Raw genomic sequence first — 18,653 nt, forward strand, 5'->3', positions numbered from 1 at the left:
CCCAAACAGGCTCCATGCTGTCAGCACAGAGCCCAATAATCCCACAAACTGTGAGATCATGACCTGAGCTGAAACCGAGTCAGACCTCTGACTGAGCCACCCAGGCATCCGGGTAGGGGCTTTGGAGAACATAACTATTGTGAATAAGAACAATGGACTGTAATTACCTATGCCATAAAAATCATCTTATTTGTATGTGTTGACAGGGCTCCTGGATGATACAGACCACATTTTATGCTCCACAATGGCCAGCACAGACAAAGGGGAGATGCTCAGAAAACACTTTCAGAAACCTTTAACTTGCCAACCCACTAGCCCACTATAATCCATGGACTCACTCTATGTCTCAGATGGAGGGGGGGAACAACCCCACACTTTAAATCAGATCAGTAACAGAGATTCCACTTTTGCCCCCAAACACCCCACCCCACCCCACATGCTTTTATAAGACTAAAAGGGGAATGCCAGCTCCACAGAGTTAGGGTCTTTGTCCCATTCTTGACAAGTGGCTACAACAGTGCTCTACAATTAGTAGGAACCCAGTAAGTATTTGTTGAATGAAAGAAAATAAATTAGAAGGGAAAAAAAAAAAAACAAAAACCAACAAGTAAAGAGAGCAAGAACCCATACTTGACATATCTTCGAGTTTGTGTCCCAAGTTTGTGGAACCTGGCCCTCTACTTCTCTACTTATAGAAGGTCTTCTGCCAACAAAATCAGCATCTAGAATTCCCCAACCAAAAAAAGAGACTACAATGCTCTGTTCCTCTATGACTAACGTAAGAATTCAAGGCATTATTTGATCCACTTGACCTGTCTCATCTCGTGGCAAACATGACTCTCCATCCATGCATTCAAGGCCCTCACCACACTGTCTGTGAGGGTTCAGAGTGTTTGTGATCAGTGAACAGGCAAGTCAGAGACTCCCTCTGCATTATTATTGATCTTCTGGCACATGTTACCCCCACAAGCAACTCGGTATTTCCTTGACTGCGTGGGGTCACTCTCCTGTCCTCACATTCTTGACACTTTACCCAACACAGGACTGTTCCTTCCATCCAGAGGTTTTTGGTGTGGTGGTCTTTTGTTTTCAAGGCAGCAGATTCACCAGAGAGATAGACACAATATTTGAGAGGAAAATACATCTGGAATAAGAAGATTTTTTTTTTTTTTTTTTTTTTTTGGTGCAAATGTTTTACAAGTACTAATTCCATTACTATGGTAAGTTGCCAAAAATGGCTACAACATTTCACAGGTGCTTTACAGGTGGACTTTATTTTTCCCCACCTCTTGAATTTGGACTGACCGTGTGCCTTATTCTGCCCAACAGGACATTAACACATGTGATGCAGGAAGAGGCTCGAAGAGAGCTTATCCTTTTAGTTCCTGGAATCCCAACACCACGGGAAGAAGCCAGCCTGTTGGATGAGACTCATATGGTCCAGTCACCCGGGATGCCTTCACTGACAACAGGCCAAGTGCCTAACAGATGAAGCCATCTAACATCAGAAAAACTGCCCACCCAAATCATGAGCTAAATAAATGTTTTAGGCCATTTTAGGTTTGGGGTGGTTTGTTTCACAGCAAAAGCTAACATACACAATTTTATAGATGAAGAAACTGAGGCACAGAGATTAAGTAATCCACCCCAAGTCCCACACCGATTAAATGGTAAGGTGGGATTCAAAGCCAATCTGTCTGGCTCAGAGGCCAAGATTTGCCGGTTGTCCTACAGCTAAGTCACTCTACAAGTTTCAAATGCTTCTCCTCTCACCTACTTCCTCAAAAGAGGCTGAGTATAGAACGTGGACTCACATGGCCTCATAAACACAATACAGGCAACTTCCAGCACTGAATGACCCTATTTTGCATTTATGTTGCTCTTCAGGTTTGCAAAGTCTTCTGACACACTGCAACCATTTAAAAATAAGAGTTGGGGCATCCTGGTGGCTCAGTCAGTTAAGCATCTGACACTTGGTTTCAGCTCAAGTCATGATCTCATGGTTCATGGGTTCAAGCCCCGCGTTGGGCTCAGTGCAGAGCCTGCTTGAGATTCTCTCTCTTCCTCTCTCTCTCTGCCCCTTCCCTGCTTGTGGTCTCTGTCTTGCTCTCTCTCAAAATAAATTAATAAAAAACAAAAGTTGCCCAAATGTTCACCATCAGATTAACAAAATGTGCTATATCCATACCACAAAATATTACTCAGCCTTAAAAAAGAATGAAATTTTAACATATACCGTAACATGGACGAACCTTGAAGAGGTTATGCAAAGTGAAATCAGCCAGTCACAGAAGGGCAAATACTGCATGATTCCACTCGTATGGGGCACTTAGAAGACTCAAAATCCCAGAGACAGAAAGTAGAACCATGGTTGCCAAGGGCTGGGGTGGAGGGAGGAAGGGGGAGTTGGCATCTAACACAACTTGAAGATGGATGGCGGTGGGGCTGCTCCCTAATAGGAACATACTTAATGCTGCTCAGTTATACATTTCGAAATGGCTCAAATGGTGATATGTACGTTCTCTATAGTTTACCACACTTTCAAAAGAGAAACAAAAAAGCGGAAGCATTGGGACTGGCAGTGATAAAAATGACAGGCCCAGGGCCACTGCTAGACCAGTCACAGCCCCAGGAGCAAAGCTAGCAAGAAAAGCTCAACTGTTTGGGCTCACATGGCTCCACCCCCTCGTCAGACACTGACGCCTTCTACACGCTGAAGGCCACGTGGGCTGACAGGTATGTCAAAGCAGCCTTACAAACATGCTCTGGCTCAAGGACAAAAACCCTCAAATAAATGAAAGCCAGTTCCCTGCCCCCACCCCAGCTGGGCGTGGGGGGCTATGTTCTCCCTCCTCTTGGCGGAATTTGGGCTGGATTTTCACAATCATAGGACTGGAGCTGACTCATTCCTTATCCAACGTGACAACAGGACCAATAGAGTTAATGCAAATTTTTGATGAGCAAATACAATTTCTACTGACCCAACAATTACAACTCTTCGTAGACTCTTTATGGAAAACCAAGCTCTTTAAGTCTCTTCTGCATCAGGGCTCTGGATGGATGGACGTGGGCATTCAGAGAGACAGATCATAAAACCACCACCAGGATGATCTCATACAAAAAAAAAAAAAAAAGGAGACACACATCAAATATTAACAGAAGATACAGGGACTTCTTTTCTTCATTTCGTCTATTTTCGAAATTTTCTCCAACAAAAAAAGGTGTTTAATGAAGCTGAAACCTACACTCATGCAGGGATTCCCCTGTCAAACACGGTGCCTCCCTGAAGTCCTGAGACAACCTCACGGGAGAGCCGAGGCGGCTCCCATAACCACCCCTGCTTCCTAGACCAGGAGGCAGAGGCTCTGGGAACACAGTGCCTCATGATACACATTGAAGGAGATGCTCAGAGACGGTCCCTGCTGTACACAGCCAGAGGGTCTGTAAATACAGAAGGGAAGGGGGTGGGGATCAGAGAGAGGAAGAAAACAGGAAGCCCAACTGGCAGCCGCTGGAGGTGGGCCCCACCCCCTTCGCCATCAGGAAGGTCAGAGGATGCTGGTACACAAACAGACCCAGTCACCTGGCCCAAGCCCAGACAGCCCACCGTGTGCCCAGATGAAATGTGACATCCGTGCCCCGCCTCAGCCTTTGAGCATCCTTCCAGTTCCTCGGCTATACGCCAGCAAGGTCCCTTGCGGGCGAGGGGCGGAGGTCACTCTGGGCCTTCTCCGCCCTCCTTTTCCTGCCCCACCTGCAAGAAGGCAGGGGTTCCCTTCACATTCTTCTTGGCCTCTGCCGGTTGACAGTGAGTCACTCAGTCATCCCCAGGGTCTGGCTATTATTTGTGAGACCTGATGACTCAGTGGCTCACGCAAGGGACTCCGTAATTGTCACGATCACTAGCCTCACTAGCCAAGAGAAGGGATGAGAGGAAGGAGCGATGCCATAGTTCACAGCTGCCCAGCAGTGAGACTCTACCGACCCAGCTCCCTCCCACCTCTTTTCCCATCAAAGAGGATTTGGGGAGGGAAAAGAAGAGAGTGGTATGAGATCTATCCCAGATGTGTCACAGACAACTGGGGACCTACCTGGCAAATGAGATTTAAATGAACAGATTTGCCAGCTGTGTTCCTATCCTTCCGCTTATGTGGCCACAGGGCAGGAAAGCCGGGTGGCGGGGGGTGGGGGGGACCAGGGACAACAAAGGAAACGCTCAGAATGCCAAGGAAGGGCCGGGAGGAACACTGGCCCTGCTGGAGGCCTGTCAATGCATGGTTCACTCATTTGTTCCGTTAGCCCTCATGGAGCTTCGCTACTACAAACAACAATAACAAGTCAGAAAGAGTGCCATGGAGAAAAAGCACATCAAGGAACAAGGGATGGCGGTGGTGGAGATAGCAAGTAGCAGTTATTTCAATGGTGGCCCAGGGAGGCTTTGTTGTTGATAAAGTGACATTTGAGCAGAAAAGTGAAGAACTGAGTGAGCAGACCATGCAGATTCTGGGGTTAAGACAATGCCAAACAGAGGGGCACCTGGGTGGCTCAGATAGTTAAGAGTCTGACTCTCGATTTCGGCTCAGATCACGATCTCACAGCTCATGAGTTCAAGTCCCATGTTGGGCTCTGTGCTGACAGCGTGGAGCCTGCTTGGGATTCATTCATTCGTTCGTTCATTCATTCTGTCTCTCTCTCTCTACCTCTGCTCTTCCCCCACTTGTGCACACTCTCTCTCAAAATAAACATTAAAAAACTAGACAATGCCAAACAGAAGCACCAGCAAATTCCAAGACTCTGAGGTAGAAGCACATGTGACACGAGTACAGCCAAAGATGGACACCTCCCACCTGCTGGGGCCAGTGACCTGATGGGCCAACGTCCACTGGTCCCTGAACACAAAGGTCCTGTTCACCAGCTTGGTGTCGAAGCCCAAGCTCAGGGGACCAAGTGAGGAGACCACTGCCGCAACTCCAAGGGGTTGTTTTAACAGACCAGTCTTAACGATCCCAAGGCACAGGCACATAGACAGTTCTAACAGATACTCGTGGGCTCAAGAGAGTCAGAGGGTTGAAGACTTTCAGAAAAGGTTTCACGACCTCCTTGGTACTGATCAATGTTTATGTTAAATTATCGTAAATTTCTCCTCAAACCCAAAACCCAAACCCTTTACACTGCAATTTCAGGTCAAGAATACTGCTACTCTGGGCTACATGGGGCAGGGGGGTGACCCATCCCCAGCTGGGGGTGCCCCTTAAAGACCGGTGAGACACAGGCACTTTGGAGACAGTACCTCAGGGTCCGGAGGACCTTTTGAGAAGCGTTTCACCTCCCAGAGAAAGGCAGAAAGAGGGGGCGGCTGCTCAGAGTTTGCTGCAGCCCAGTGAGTAACAGGTACCCTGATGCTGACCAACCCGGGTTAGCTGGTCAGGAAGGAGGAAGGGTTCAGGTGGCCATTCTGTCTAGGAATAAGGCAACCTATCTGGCAGGTTCCAAACAGAAAGCTCAGCTCGGGGTTCAGAGTATGAACACACATACGCAGCTAGGATCTCAGGAGAGCCACTAAAGCATCAAGGGAATCCCCTGATGAGAAATTTGAGAGGCCCGCGGAGGCAGGGCAAAGAGGAAGAACGCCCAAGTCCTGGCCCCTGACCCTCAACAGGTCTGGTCTGAACATGTTCCTAGATTTGTGAGGCTTCGTCTCCCCAAGAGTTCACCCTCCCTGCTCTACCGTGCCCAACCGCACGCGTTCACACCCTGGTGCACACGTCCCCATCACTCACTGAACGCTTTCTTACCGGCACCTTCCGTCACATAAACACACGACACGGATGGGACCGACACTCTGGACCAACCGCTTAGGCCCATTCTGGGTGGCCACGCACACTGAAAAGACATGGTGCGAGGAAGCCAGAGCGAGCGGGGGTGTGCAAAAGCCCCGGGGCTGGCACCCAGCAGACACCAGTGAGCGTCGGGGGCTCTCTTCCTCCCCCACTCACGGGGCCCGGCTAGCGGAGGCTGGGAGGGGACAGAGGCAGAACACTGCACCACTTCAATGGGGACAAAGGAGGACACACTCTGAAACCAGAGCCCGGTCCCATGCCGTCCAGCAATCGCCTGACCACAGCTTCCCTCTGCTGCCCCTTTGTTGGTGCCAGTTCCCCAGTTGCCTATTTGGGCTCTCGGGGCAAAGAACCCACGTCTCAAGAGAAGCAAATGGTAAATTCCTCTCAAACCAGAAAGGAGACGCTGCAAGGGAGGGAGTCTTCTGCCTGCTGCCTGCCAGGCGATCACCAGAGAGGGCAGAGGAAGACACCTTGTCTTCTAGACATGTCCTCTCGTCCACACCAGCTGGCCCAGCTGCCTGGGGGGGTGGATCTGGGCACCATCTCAGTATCCAGGTGGCACCCACTCACAGGGTCAGCCAAATGCCAGCACCCACACTCTATTAATAGCATCAGGAGATGGAATGGAGCAGCTTGGGTAGGGGGAAGGAGAAAGCAAGAGGCTGTCTTCAAATGCAGTGTATACAAAGTCGTGGTGGCTCTGCATCCTGGGGGACTCGTGCTTCTAACCTTCGACCGGGGACACAGAAGTCAGAAGGCGCATCCAAAACACGGTTTGGGGCAGAGGCAGGGGAGACGGTCAGCGGGGCTACCTTACCTGCCTCGCCACCCTCCGGGCCTCCCAGTAGGGCTTCGAGTCTTCCACAGCTTTGCCAATTTTCTTCACCAGCTCGTCCAGCTTCACCGTTGCTTCCACCAGAACGGAGCGGAACTTCTGACGAGCATCCTGCAGCCAAGAGAAAACGAGGAACAGTTGAGGCTTAAGGAAGCATCCACGAAAATCCACTTTCTCTATCCAAAAGCACCAAGGAGGGCCTTCACAAAACCTACAAGCTCCTAAATTAATATCTTTGTGAGCAGCACCGTCTAAAACTCTGTGATACTGGAAATGTTCTATCACACTGTCCAATATGGTAGCCACTAGCCACATTTGGCTACTGAGCACTTGAAATTGGCTAAGGAGGCTGAGGAAATGGGTTTCCGATTTATTCAGTTTTAATTAAGTATATTTCTATTTTAAAAATAAGCACGGGGCCGCCGGGGTGGCTCAGTCGGTTAAGCAGCCAACTTTGGCTCAGGTCATGATCTCGCAGTCCCGCGCGGGGCTCTGCTGACAGCTCGGAGCCTGGAGCCTGCTTCGGATTCTGTGTCTCCCTCTCCCTCTGCTCCTCTACTCGTGCTCTCTCTCTCAAAAATAAACGTTAAAAAAAGTTTAAAAAAATTTTTTTAACGTTTATTTATCTTTGAGACAGAGAGAGACAGAGCATGAATGGGGGAGGGTCAGAGAGAGAGGGAGACACAGAATCCGAAACAGGCTCCAGGCTCTGAGCGGTCAGCACAGAGCCCGACGCGGGGCTCGAACTCACGGACCGCGAGATCACGACCTGAGCTGAAGTCGGAGGCTCAATCGGCTGAGCCACCCAGGAGCCCCCAAAAAAGTTTTTAATGAAAGTAAATAAAAATAAAAGTAAGTGTGGCCAGTGACTACTATATGAAGGTGGATAGCTCAGGCTTGATTTAAAAGCTCTATCTCCTCAGTGGGCAACTTCAGTGATGGCACCATGTCCTATGCTCCCATGGAGTCCCCAACCATATAATGTAGTCCTCCATGCAGAAACACTGATTGGAAACTTCCCACATGCCAGACCCTATGCTGGGTGTGGGGCTTGGTCCCTGCCCACAGGACATGTCCAGTCTGGCGGGTGAGGTAGGCATCATAGCCATTCCAGAAAAGTCCATGCCAGGATGAAAGTGGTACAGGTGCCACGGAACCCAGCAGCAGAGAACCTCACAAGGTCTGGTAAGGCGGGACGGGCGGTGAGAGAGAGACTTGGAAAACATCCAGAGGGCTGATATCTATACAGAAGCCCAGAGCATGAATGGTCACTTGGGAGAGAGGGAGAGGAAATACTGAACCCCGAGCAGGCAGAGAAGCCATATTCGACCAAGAGGGGAGAGGGAACGGCACAGTCTGAATGAAACTAGAAGTCCAAAATGTGGAAAGCAGCAAGAGATAAGGGTGGCCACCCATCCTGGAGGCAGCTACAAGCAACTTAGGTCTCAATTAGGGGTTGGAAGGGAGGAACAGGCAGGCAGGCCATTCTAGGCTTAACCACAGTGTCAAAGTCAAGAAACCCAGATCCACGGACTTCATGAGGAGGAAATAAAATTAAAAAGAAGGAACTCAGTCCAATGTCTAGGGCGACATATTGGAGGGTTGGGTTAGTACTTTCCAGACCCCACACCCCTCTACTCCTTTTCCCTTAGGCATTTGCCTGACACAGCCTCGTGGGGGTGGGAGGAAAGGGGCACACATCTGAGAGGGGAAATAGATACTCAGAGAAGGAACAATGCATGAACACCAGCCGTGGGGCTGCCCCAAGACCAAGCAGCCACCCAGCTAGTAAAACACATGTGCTGGGGCACCTGGGTGGCTCAGTCAGTGAAGTGTCCGACCTTCGGCTCAGGTCATGATCTTGAGGTTCGTGAGTTTGAGCCCTACGTCGGGCTCTGTACTGACAGCTCGGAGCCTGGAGCCTGCTTCACATTCTGTGTCTCCCTTTATCTCTGCCCCTCCCTCCCTCCCCCCCCAAAAACAAACGTTAAAAAAAATTAAAACAAACACACAAACACGTGTGCTCCACTGGCTGCAGAGGGCCCGCCTCACCAGCAACTATCTGAAGACTATCTCTAAGCATCGAACTGTAGGGGCCTCTTGGGCCAAGGGGATGGCTCAAGGGGGTGAAGAAGGCTCTGCCCACTTGTGTGTCCTCCATCCTACTGCACCAGGGCTTGCTAGATGGGTTTGAAAATGATGCTAGCACTCGAGCATACGAGGGTGCTGCCTTTGCCTCACATGGGCGCTTCTCAGCTCCTGAGCCCCATCCTACTTCTGACACTCGCCTTGGTCCCTTTTGCGGGCCCTGTATCATCATCTTCTTCTCTGCCTTCTCTTCTATGTGGCCAGGCCCGCAGTCACCTGCTACAGCTTCTGGAAACAAAGCACACCAGGTCTGTCCTGGAGAGGAAGTGGCGTGGGTGCACAGGGCAGCCCAGGGACTAGCCCCGCTGAGCCCTGGGCACACTGTGTTTCCAATATGTAGGAGGCAGCATGTTGTCTGAAGCCCGGGATTTTTTTTTTTCTTTTTTTAACCAGAGAGATGGATCCAATCTCCACCAAACCTCTGTGAGGCCCTCATCAGGCAACTTCTGGACTCATCATTTTTATTACCAATTAAATCGTTACTTTCCATCTCATAGGGAGGGCAGAAAAAAAGGAATAAAGGAGAATGCAAATGTAACACAACTAATAGCTCCTGGACGCACAGTACATGCTCAGCAAGTACATGCAATCCCCCATTACCACCTGGCACAAAAAGAGACCCATGATCCTGTTTTAAAAACACCGAGGTCGTCTCTCTGAGGCAGGGGCAGCTGACAGGACGGAAGTAACAACCTGTCACGCCGTGTAGGCAGATGCTTTGCAAATGCACTCACAAGCATGACTGAATTCTTCAAGTCCCCACCCTGACGAGACGCAGGACCAGTGCTGTATCCAGACCACAGGTGAGAAATCGGAGGGCCATCATCAGCGTGTGACCCAGGGCAGATCACATCATCACTCCGGGTCTCTTTTGTAAAATGAGAATTGGGCCCCAAACCAGTGGCCCCTGGGCCAGTAGGCTTAGTGCCTTTGGTCCGTACGCTGGGTACTAAATGTCAGGAAAATCTGTATTTAAAAAAAAAAAAAAAAAAAAAGTGGATTCTCAATTTTCTCATAAGAAGAATCTGATAATCTAGCAACACGGGGCCCTCATTCCTACCTGGAAACCACTGGCTAGAAGTGGAGGAGATGCCCCCTTAGAAAGAGATTTCCCTTTCCAGTCCCCACCAGCCCTTTGCCTGAATCACAGCCAGCCTGCATCACCCATTGAGGTGCCCAGCCCTGCCCCCAGAGACTTTTGATTTGCCAAGAGCTATTCTGGGCACGGGTGAATATAGCCCACCAAGCCTGCCTATCTGAGGGAGAGAGAGGGATGCAGAGCCCAGATGGGCAATTTACTATGTGGCAGACGTGACCACAAATGCTTTCATTCCATCAATTCGTGCAATCACAACCTGATCAGGCAGGTGCTATAGTGCTGTTATTCGCATTTTACGAAGAGGAAAACTGAGGCCCGAAGGTAACATGCCTGAAGCCACGGAGCTGGGAAATGGCAGAACCAAGATTTAAACTCAAGCAGTAAATAGACAAGTATAAGGCAGCGTGATAAACACTAAGGCCTCAATACACACACAGAGCAGCGGACACACAGCTGGAAAGGCCACCCCAAGTGTCACCCAAGCCAGGCCCCGAAGAAAGGGGATTTCACCAGACAGGGAGGGAGGGGCACTAGAAGCAGAGGGAGGAACGTGAGCAAAGAACGGCTGTCGGGAGGGCTGGTGGGGGTTGGAGCAAGGAAGGGTGTGGGTGCTGAGTTAAGACATGTGAACTTTATCCCAGCACAGTGGGGAGACGGGGTGGATTTTTTTTTTCTTTTCACGTAAATCTCAATTTACTTCCCATGAGCCCCTGGCAGAAATGACCAAAGAATGCATTCTTCCACAAAAAGAAAAGTGATCTAGTTTACTGGAAGGCTCCACTGTGAAGCACTTCCACAGCTGTGATAACGTACACTGAATATTGACTACAAGATAGTTCTGTTGGGAGGAAAGGAAGTGAGAAAGAGGTGGTTTGGGGGGACGGAGGGAGGAAAGAAATGAAAATCTCATCTTCCAATTGGGATGCTGGCAGATGGTTAACTAAAACTGACAAATCAACAAGCAGCCACACAGAGCCCACCATTTAGTCATAGAAGTTAATACCTAATCAGCTAAAATATGGTCAACTGATCAAACTGCCCTTAAGGGAGGGGAAGATGGGAATGGGGTAGGACGGGGTTTTGGTGGGTTTTTTTTTGCCTTTTTAAAAACTGTGCTAAGATACCGTGGTGAATTTTTAAGCAGAGGCATGACCAGATCAGATCTGGGTTTTACCAAAGAGTGAACAGGGCTTCTCAGGGGATGCTGGTGGGCAGATCCTGGGACCACCAGCCTGGGTAAGCGTGTGGCCATCAAAGGGTATTGCACCCAAAGGACTTGATTTGACATCAGTGTTTTCCCTCTATAAATGAGGCTGTGTTGCCAGGGATGATGATGCATGGCTGGCTGACGTCCAACCACCAACAAGCCTATTCATCCAAGACTCGTTAAAAGCTAAACACAAAGCCAGCCTTCTCCCTGAGAAGATAATGCCGACCCAGTTCTTTTACCATTCCACAGAAAATCCTAGCCATTTGAGTAACACGTCTCCACAAACACTGGAGTGTGAGGGCCCACAAACCCCCATCTTTTCTGCCAGCCCAATGCTAACAGCCTGGACTTTCTTGGGCCTCACCCAGGGCCCAGAAGTGGTCACGTGACCCAGGCCTGGCCAATCAGATTTGGATACACCTAGCTTCGATGACCCATGAGAACCAATGAGGCTTCATTCTGGGACTTTTCTGAACGGTCGGAGGAACTATTTTTCACGGAGAAGGCTGAGAGAATAGAATGAAAGGCTAGAGCAGATGGCAGCCATCTCGGCAACATGAGGGGAGAGCCTGGGAGAGGGAGGAAGTCCCAGCTGGCAACACTCTGAGCTTCCGGAAGTAGCAATGCCTTACAGTCTCACCCTACACTCCACCTTCCCCAGAGCCAAAACAGCACACACAACCTCAGCTGTCGCAACTGTTTTATGTTTTGCTTAAAGCGGTTGAATTGCATTTCTGTCATTCACAATTGAATGAAACCTTAAATGAAAAAGATACACAAGTAGGCCTGAAAGTAGTCATAATTAATATAGATAGGGAGAAGAGGGTCAGTCTACAGTCGTATTATGGCAAAGCACTAGTGATTAAATATGGTTAAGTGCTAGAGGCTTTTAACCCTGACAACAAAGTCATGTTTATATGGAACAGAACCCGGAACTAACCTGGACAAAGCAGTTCTCTAAATCCCTCCGAGTGCCAGTTGGCTACATCTTTCAGACAGCTTGCCGCAACTGACCTTGTGCTTTTTGCCTTATTTCCCAGTTCAAGAAAAGGACTGTGGTTCTCCCATTTCCTACAAGTACAGGCAAACGTGTTTCCCAAGATCAGAGTGGAGGGTTACTTCCAGGAATGTCCCCGGAGGAGAGACAGCTATTTTCCCTACAGTAAACGACCCATGCACTTCTGTATAACCTTACCTCGGGAGAGCCAGCAGACCTTTTACCAGCCCAGAAAAACAAGCCATTTACCAGGCGGGGCTGGTTCCCTCAGCTGGGATCCCTCAGATCGTCAAATCTGAAAACTGTGTCATTTCCATTAGGTGACTCAGGGCAATTTATTCAAAGAACTGCTGAGGGTGGCACAGAATCCCTGTTTTGAATGTGCGTGTCAAAAATACAGGCCAGTATCAGGTAAGAACTCCAGCGAAACCAAACTGGCCAGGGCCGGCGTGCCTTGGAGACAGTGCGCCAGGTGTCACCCCACTGAGGACGAGTCTGTTTTCTGGCCAATCCGCTCATCAAAGCCTCAATGATGTCACCTGTAAGCTGAGAATGACGGCCTTTCTCCTCCACAAAGGTGTCCCCAGAACCAAGGGAGATTAAGATGGGACATCAGTTTTTAAAAATAACTGTCCTACAAATTAAAGATGACACCATACTTCAAAAGAGCCTGAGTAATGCCATTTATAAATACACTGCTGCTTGAAGAGAGATTTCACAGCCATTACCTGAGCCTCACAATGACCCTGTAAGACGGGCTGAGCAAGAATGATGGTCCCCAGCCTACACGTATCTCAGGTGAAGCGCTATGTGGCCTGAGGTCACACGCCAGTGCGTGCCAGACTTCAGACAAGGACACATACCTTTAGTCTTTTCATCCAATGGCTTTCACTTCACCTGTAGGTTCCCAAAGTGTGGTCCAGGGGACAACGGTAGGGGTCCCTGAGGCTCTGCAAGGTCAAAACCATTTTCCTAATCACACTGGACTTATTTGCCTTTTCACCTTCATTCTCTCATGAGTTTTCAGTGGGGTTTCCCAGAGACTACTTCATAGGAGACATGGCAGCAGACGGAATGCAGAAGCACACAACTCAGCCCCTCTAGGAAGCCAGACTACAAAGAGACTTGTAAGACAAAAAACCATTAAATGATTAATTTCCTTTCACGAATTTTTTTTCGTGTGGGAAAATACTTATTTTCTCATAAAATATGTCAACGTGTAATAGGTTTATTATTGTAATTTTTAATGAATGAATTAATAATGAATGAATTTAACTTTTTTTAATGTATGTTTATTTTTGACAGACCAGGGGGGGGGGGGGGGGGGCAGAGGGAGGGAGAGGGAGACAGAGGATCCCAAGGGGGCTCTGTGCTGACAGTAGAGAGCCCGACGTAGGGTTCAAACCCACAAACCATGAGATCATAACCTGAGCTGAAATCAAGAGTCGGATGCTTAACCCACTGAGCCACTGAGGTTAACTTTTCTAACACAGCAAATATATATATTACCCACATAGAGCTCTCTGGGGTACTCAATGATTATAACAGTGTAAAGGGAGAGGCACCTGGGTGGCTCAGTCAGGTAGGTGTCTGACTCCGGCTCAGGTTATAATCTCACGGTCTGAGTTCAAGCCCCATGTTGGGCTCTGTGCTGACAGCTCAGAGCCTGGAGCCTGTTTCTGATTCTGTCTCCCTCTCTCTCTGCCACACCCCACTCGCACCCTCTCTCTCCTCTCTCAAAAATAAATAAACATTTAAACAAAATAAAACATTAAAAAAAAAAAAAAAAGAGTGTAAAGGGAACTTGAGGCCAGAAACATCAGGTCTGCTGTGTAGACTAAGCCGTATTCTCCCCCCCGGGGCCTGCCCTGCAAAGACATCTCACAAACTGGAAACACCAGTGTATTTTCAGTAACAGCGAAGCAGTTGTTCCTGCTCAGATCTTTCTTGAATCCTTCTGATTTTGTCCAAGGAGAGGGTCCTGTTGGGTGCTACCATGTCTCCACAGCAAATGCAGCTGCTAATCCACATTTTGAGAAAGGGGGAGCTAATCTAGCCGAGCCTCCCATAGAGAAGGGAACCTGCTAGAATTTGATAAGCAAAACACATCCACTGGAAACAAAACGGCACTGGTTTGAAAGTCACCAAGCTGTGCCCTTAGGAGTTGGGCAGTTGCACACACGCAGAAAATTCTTCAATAAAAACCTTGCTTTAAGAGTACACTCATGATGAGCACTGAGAGATGAATAGCATTGTTGAATGACTATGTTGGACACCTGAAACTAATATAATGCTGTATGTTAACTCGACTGGAATTAAAATTAAAAACTTAATTAAAAGTTTGCTTTAAATAAAAACACATTTCCAGGGCACCTGGGCAGGGGGGTTCAGTCAGTTAAGCGTCTGGCTCTTGATTTTGGCTCAGGTCATGATCTCACAGTTGTGAGATCGAGCCTTGCATCAGGCCCTGTGCTGGGCATGGAGACTGATTGGGATATTCATTCTCTCTCTCTCTCTCTTTCTCTTTCTCTCTCTCTGCCCCTCCCCCACTCGGCAAGCGCGCGCGCGCTCTCTCTCTCTCTCTCTCTGTCTGCCCCTCCCCCACTCGTGCACATGCACACACATGGGCACACTCTCTCGCTCTCTCTCTCTCTCAAAAAAAGTATTTCCTTTTGATGGCTTTTCACTTACAGTCATGAAGTCTCCACTTCAAGCAAGATGAAGTAAAAATGTCAATCAATTTAAAGGGAAATATGGAATAAACAGTAGATACAGAACTAGGATAAGGCAAAAATTATGACGGTGGCAGAAGACGAACGAGTCAGAAATGTAAAGTCTCTGTTTGCAGGAACATTCTAGAATTACAGAACCAGGGGCACCACTGGAAACATTCTGGCTTACTGACCAGTTGTAAGGTACCTGAAATGTTTTTATGTTTACCACGTACCATGTTTTCTTTTCACCCCCTCCAATCTTTAAGAGTACTTGTGGCAGCTACTAAAACACACAAAGAAAGCACTTAAAACAGTCAGTGGGTGAAAAGGGTTAAGTGCTCTCCAGGGCCGTCAGACAGAACTTTCTGCAAGAATGGAAATGTTCTGTATCTGTGCTGTCCGGTGCAGAAGCCACTGGCCACTTGTGGCTAAATAAAAGCTTGAAATGTGGCTAGTACAACTAGCTGGATTTTTAAGTAAATTCTAATGTTTCAATCGTAATTTGAACAGCCACACGTGGCTAGGGTTTGCTACAGCGGACTGCACAGGTCTAGCTCCTGACCCTGGATTTCACTCCACTTTTCCACTCTGAGACCACACCTCGCTCCTCGGGCCCTGTGGTGGGTGGCCTTCTTTCCTTGCCTCTGTCCGGCTTTCCTTCCCTCAGTCCCAGCTCCCATGGGGAGTGGCTTTCACAGCCTGTGAGAAGGGGGGCCAGGACAATCTCACTTCGCCTTCAGGAATTTTGCAGCAGAGGCGAAACTGGAAAGACCGCTCCGGGGTAGAGCCAGGGCCTAGAGAGCCAGACCAGTGAGGCCAAGGCTTGAGCACGCAGAAGCCAGGAGGAAGCAGAGTGGAGAGGGGAGGGTCAGGGCAGAAGACCAGCAGGAAGCTGGAGCCAGCATTCCCCATTCCCCATCGCTGTGCAGGCCCAATCCCACATCAGCCAGTTCCATCCAACCAGAAGAGCCTGGTTAAAACAGCTCCGATGAAATGGAAACACGCACGGGAAAGAAAAGGGAAGAAAATAGGGCCTCCGAGTTGGAAGAAGCCAGCACATTGTTGAGGACCGGGTACCTGACTCCCTTCTCTTCTGACTCCTTTTCTCTTCAACCTCGAGCCCTGACTTCAGTAGCAGAGGCCAAAACCACTAGTTCCTTCTGTGGGGATGGTCCCCCCACCCCCATCCCCCGCATCAGGCAGAACCTTGCAGCCATGTTTCTGATACAAGACCCTCTCTCAGGGAACAGAGGAAGCCCGAGGAGGGAGACACAAAGAGAGGGCAGACAGTGAGCGAAAGCCAACGAGAGAACACGAGGAGGCAGCAGAGGAAGGCCCGTGGGAGATTATCTGGGTTCCCTGACTAATCCTGCAATTAACACGGCCAGACGATTCATCAATCAAGCCAAGATACTTTTGACAAGGAGGCGGAGCGCTATTAATAATTATGCTGGAACAACAGGCATAAACCAAGTCTGTCGGCCACACTGGGATGTTCGGTCTCTCCACACTTAAGGCTCTGTGGTGCTTCTCTCCCTTGGGTTCCAGGAAAGACTCCAACCTTGCAGAAATTCCTTTGACTCAAGCTGTTTTGAGCGGTTGTGGGACACAGCGTAAGGGATTCTAATCCCAGTTTGGGCACTGTGCAGCTCCGGACCCAGGGGCCGTCCCTATGCAGCCTTGGTGACAAGATCAAGGGCTGTTTCCTCTTCTCATAGCACCGCACTTGTCCTGGGTCTGAACTACCGAGAGGTTCCTTCTACCAAGAGGGGGGAAAAAGGAAAGTAACAAAAGATGGTGGTCAATATGGTTTCCTGCTGCGAGTTCTTCTCTTCTGAGGTGAACAGAGGTCTGAGAGCTTTCTTTAGGCCCGAGTAGAACCAAGTTCCTCCTACCCAGAAAGGCTCTGTTTTAGAGCTCTGATGGGACTGTAGAATGTTTCCAGACATGCAGGTGAGCACCCAGTCACCTCTCCCAGGACATCACAGCCTGCCAGAGCGGTCTTGCCAGCCTCAACCATGCAGATTCCCCTGAAGCTCTATCCAACGTCAAGATCCCACAGGCCCAGCCATTTGGAGGCTCAGTTAAGGCAGTTGACAGGCCTGGGAATGAGGAGAAGGCTCTTCCTTTCAGCTTTTTAATTTAAAATATCTTCAGGGGCACCTGGGTGGCTTACTTGGTTAAGGGTCCAACTCTGGATTTCACCTCAGGTCATGATCTCAGAGTTTGTGGGTTTGAGGCCTGCATTGGGCTCTGTGCTGACAGCACAGAGCCTGCTTAGGATTCTCTCTCCCTCCCTCCTTCTCTCTCTTCTCTGCCCTTCCCCCGCTCTCTCTTGGTCTCAAAAATAAACTTAAAAGTTAAAATAAAATAATTTCAGACTTGGAAAAAATGAGGGTAAGATGCAGACATGATGTCCCTTTACCCTGAAATACTTTAGCCCATAGTTCCCAAAGCTGAGGACACTCTCTTACATAGCCAGAGTACAATGAGGAGAATCTGAAAATCAACACAGATACCAAGCCAGCTAACCTGGTCTAGGACTTCATTCAAATTGCATCAACTGTCTCACTATTGTCTTTTATAGTAAAGGAACAAAATCTTTCAGGATCCAATCCAGGATCGCCAGCTTGTATTTAGTTGTCATATTTCTCTAGCCTTCTTTAATCTGGAACAGTTCTGCAGTCTTTTTTTGTCCTCCATGGCCTTGATATTTTTGAATAATATGAGCCAGTTAAAAACGACTCACTTTCAATTCATCTTTTTTGTTGATGTGACGTGTACATGAGCCACCAGAATGGAATTTAACCAATTACAAAAAAGTATGTTTCAACAGCCCAAGGTCCAAAGCACCACAAAGGAAAAACCCCACAGCTCTTTAAATCTTGGGGTAGAAGGATCAGTCCTAGGAGGCCCTGGAGAAAAGACTAAAGTTGCATAACAACCCCCCGCCCCCCAACCAATGACACACACATCCTTAGACGGATGGGTCCCAGTGCTTTTTCATTCATGGTCAAACATAGGTTTTTAAATCCACAGGATTCTTTGTGAAAAAGGAGAGAGATTTGCTGAAACCAGGGCATTTTCCTGAGTTCAGCCACAAGTGAACTATTTCCAAGTTTACACCAAAAGCCTTAACATATCTACTCAACCTCAAGACCCACTTTTTTTCAAAAATTCACAAATCTTACATTTTGGATGCACTATCCCATTGATCCGCATGTTTGTCGGGGTAATGTTTCAACCAACAGAGCTGGAATGCGATACAAGGTCCGTTTTGTACTGAACACGAGTTTTAGAATTAGGACAATATGGTGAATTCACATAACCTTGGAAAGCTCCAGAGGTCACGCAGCCTCTGTGGGAAGCACGATTCCATCCACCACAGCGTTCCAGGCAGGCTGGCTCTCCTGCCTCCTTTGGATAACCTCCCCGCTGCCCGCAGCTCCTCAGGATGGAAAGAAAGGAGGGCACAGGATGCAACAGCACCAAAGTCAAAACCCACTGCCATCACTTTAGACATACAGAGGAATCCACCAGAACAAATGGCTAAAAACGTTAAAAGTGGTTGTTCTGGGGAGCAGAACTGGGGGTGGGAAGGAAGGAGGCAGAGGACGTTCTTGGTGAAACTTCTCAGGGGCTTTTAACTGCGTGCATGTAGCACTTCGGTAAAAATAAAAATTTAAGCCTATTGCAGCAGAGATTGACCAAAGAGCTTTTGTATTTCCCTGTCATTGAGATGGAGGGAGATTCATAATTCATTCAACATGTGGCTAGATTAAAATCAAAATCTCAGGACTCTGCTGA

At 48.6% G+C, this 18,653-nt stretch overlaps 1 protein-coding gene across 1 annotated transcript in view; it reads right to left on the reverse strand.

Moving 5' to 3' along the window:
- SH3BP5 (SH3 domain binding protein 5) overlaps window positions 1-18,653 on the reverse strand; it is a 77,257-nt gene that overhangs the window by 43,719 nt on the left and 14,885 nt on the right. The window contains exon 3 of the mRNA XM_078432358.2: window positions 6,661-6,789. Within this exon, the coding sequence (XP_078288484.1) occupies window positions 6,661-6,789 (129 nt within the window). The remainder of the gene's footprint in view (window positions 1-6,660; window positions 6,790-18,653) is intronic.

The sequence above is a fragment of the Panthera onca genome, chromosome C2 (genome assembly GCF_046562875.1).
Source record: "Panthera onca isolate mPanOnc1 chromosome C2, mPanOnc1 haplotype 2, whole genome shotgun sequence".
Lineage (NCBI taxonomy): Eukaryota > Metazoa > Chordata > Mammalia > Carnivora > Felidae > Panthera > Panthera onca.